The sequence below is a fragment of the Austrofundulus limnaeus genome, unplaced genomic scaffold (assembly GCF_001266775.1).
Source record: "Austrofundulus limnaeus strain Quisiro unplaced genomic scaffold, Austrofundulus_limnaeus-1.0 Scaffold124, whole genome shotgun sequence".
In the NCBI taxonomy this organism is placed as follows: domain Eukaryota; kingdom Metazoa; phylum Chordata; class Actinopteri; order Cyprinodontiformes; family Rivulidae; genus Austrofundulus; species Austrofundulus limnaeus.
Genome location: NW_013952526.1, coordinates 778,160 through 781,080, shown reverse-complemented (window position 1 = coordinate 781,080; position 2,921 = coordinate 778,160). Strand labels below are relative to the sequence as shown.

Below are 2,921 nucleotides of genomic sequence, written 5' to 3'. Positions count from 1 at the left end.
CACTTTGCTTAAAGTGAGACTGAGATGCTTCATAACTGACTTTTAAGCCCAGTTTTGCAACAAGAATTTCGTTTTACACTTAGTTCCATTCTTAAAATCATTTTTTAAGAAGCTTGATGAGTATGAGCCCTGATTAGCCGCGTGATCTTGCAGCAAARTCAACAACTGTTGCTTTTTAAAAGCACATTTTCTAAATTATTCTGCACCTTTTAGTCATTGCATTAAAAAGCCTTTAAAAATGAAATAAACAATTAAGATAAAACCAAAAATGAATGTATGGTTGCAGAGGATGAAGATGATCAGTGAATTATTCGATGTTATTTCACTGTTACTTTGGGGCATTTTGTAATAAAATTAGAACTAAAACATCCAAAACTTTGCATCTTTGAGTCTAATATGTTTACTAAATGCATAGACAATGTTCTTATTGTCCAGTTATACTTAGATACATGATCTTGTTACATATTTGCAGACACATCAGTTGGATTTACATCGTGACACGAATGAGGTGAATAAATAGTAACAGGCTGTACAGACCTTGCAGTGAGTTCAGAATGCAGAAGGCGTAGAGGCCAGGAGTGGTCAGGGGGCCAAATGAGAAGAAGATCAGACCCCAAGTGATGCCAAGTAGACTCATCAATGATAGCACGGTACAGATTTCCTTTTTGGCTGAATGTGAACTCCGTCCAATCTGACTCACCAATTAAAACAGAAACACAGCATGTTCTCAGATAACTTTAAACAATTGCCTTATAGAGGACAAAAAATTGTTGTTGAGTTTCACTTTACACTAACATTATTTCTTAAAAATATGTGAAACTCACAAAAAAAGAAAGAAAATGAAAAAATTATACAATGAATTGTTTTCTTAGTGAATAACTCTTGTTTTGTCCATTCAGACTAAATAAATAGCTGCAAGCGATGATTAACAATTTTACTGTCAGAAATGTGTCTAAAGCTTTGTTGGTGACATGAATGAAGGGATGTCAAATGTTGTTAAATGCTTTGGTAAGAAAAGTATGCTTAGTAAAGATTACCTGTTTGCTGGAGCGGGCAGTCACAAACCATTTTATCATTTCTCCAAACATGATTAGATTAAAAAGGAACACCAAGGCAAACACTCCCATTGTTAGTCCCGTCTTTACTCTGTTATTTGTTAGATAGCAGCTAAACAGAAAGAAAGCACAGGAAACCATTTAAAATTAATCACTTAAAATGATAAAGGTCTCTCTCTTAGTTTTTCTTACATTGCAGTGCCATTAGACACATTCACTGGGGCATGGCCGTAATTGTTTACGTCTACAATCCCCACCACTGACACAATGACTGCAGGAACACCTGAAACACAAGAACTGATTTCTTTAGTTTAATGATGCAGTTTCATTATTTCCGTGCTCAGATGATGCCACTCACCCCATCCCACCAAGCTGAGYTTGAGCAGGTATCTCCTGACGTAGATGTTGAAGACTTTGACCAACAGAAGGTAGAGATGCAAACCCTCCAAGGCCATCCAGCTGAAAGTGGCCAACAGGGAGTAGTGAAGACCAAGAGCCATGTAACGACATAACCCATCGATGGACGATGCTGCCACGGCCTCACTGGGGAGGAAGTGAAGGTTGAGGAGGATCAGAGCCACTGAGAGGCTGATGTGGATCTTCTTAGAATCATCTACTCTGAGTTTTCTGCAGACAGAAGGTGAGAGTTGCTGTAAGTGATACCGTTATGACTGTAAGAGTGAGCTTAAGGTGAATTAAGCTTTTTGCACATCTCTCATGCACAAGGTTATGAGGAAACTTTTACAAAGGTATTTCTCATTACTTGTTAACATCTTGACTGTACGAAGTGAAAAGTGACACAATAAATGAACGTTCAGACAAGTTCAAGTTGATTCATAAAAGACTATGCAATCATTTATTTACACAAATTGAACAGATCATAAGTTACCCTTGATTGTGGTTATTCCTATAACAAGCATCAGAGTTAAATGAGATAAAACCTGCGTCCGAATTTCAATTCACATCAACTCAGATTACTTATATAGAACAGTAAAACGTCAGTTTGCATGTTAAGGACCAAACAATTTTACTGACACTTTTAGCTTAGGTTTTGGCAAATTAAGAATGAGGAAAGGAGGAAAGTAAAATTAGTATGTCACTACGACTTTTACTTTTATCAAAGTGTGGGTCAACCGGAACTGCACGTCTTTTCTAAGCTCAGGTTCCACATGACACGTCACTCTGAACACATCAGCTTTACCTGATGATGACTTCTTAAGGCACCCTCGGGGTAGGAGCTGGCTCGCCTCCGATCAATCAGGGAACTGATGTCGGCTCGCTTATCGGTCATTGGCGAACAGGTGTTTTCCAGGTAACTTTTGYCTGTTTCAGTCCAAGCCAGAAAAATTCAAGCTGTACATCAGGTTCCTCCTTCCAAAATAAAATCTCCCCTCGGGAGTTAAAAACACACTTAGAGGCTCAGCCTCGGGTTGAGACCACCGGCAGGCGTGCCGGGTCCCTGGCTGTAAAGTCTTCCGTAGTTAGCTCATGAGATCAGACTTTAAGCCAAACTGAGGTTTCTCCGGAGAGAATCCCAGCTGTCTTCCTAGGTTGGAACCAGGAAGAAGAGTGTGTCGCTCAAAGCCGTCTGGGTTAGTAAAGAAACGGACGAACTTTGGTTCCGCCCTCAGGCTTAGAGATGAGTCAGAGAAAGAAAGATAAAGATTTGCCAGCCGYGCCAGCCCAAGGTTAAAATTCTGTGGTTGTTCAAAAACATGAAATGATAATCTCTTTTCAGCTTTCTTCTGATAGACTAAGAGAAATCACTGCAAAATATTTATGATGATTAATTAACATTTCTGTTTTATAATCAGTTCTGAACCTTCTGTTAGTCCAGATAAATGAAAGATTTTCTCAGGAAAAATC

The 2,921-nt window shown here is 38.9% G+C and overlaps 1 protein-coding gene across 1 annotated transcript in view; it reads right to left on the bottom strand.

Moving 5' to 3' along the window:
- Window positions 1–1,366: 1,366 nt before the first annotated feature.
- LOC106522232 (adhesion G-protein coupled receptor G5-like) overlaps window positions 1,367–2,921 on the bottom strand; it is a 4,047-nt gene continuing 2,492 nt past the window's right edge. The window contains exon 3 of the mRNA XM_014015172.1: window positions 1,367–1,682. Within this exon, the coding sequence (XP_013870626.1) occupies window positions 1,367–1,682 (316 nt within the window). The remainder of the gene's footprint in view (window positions 1,683–2,921) is intronic.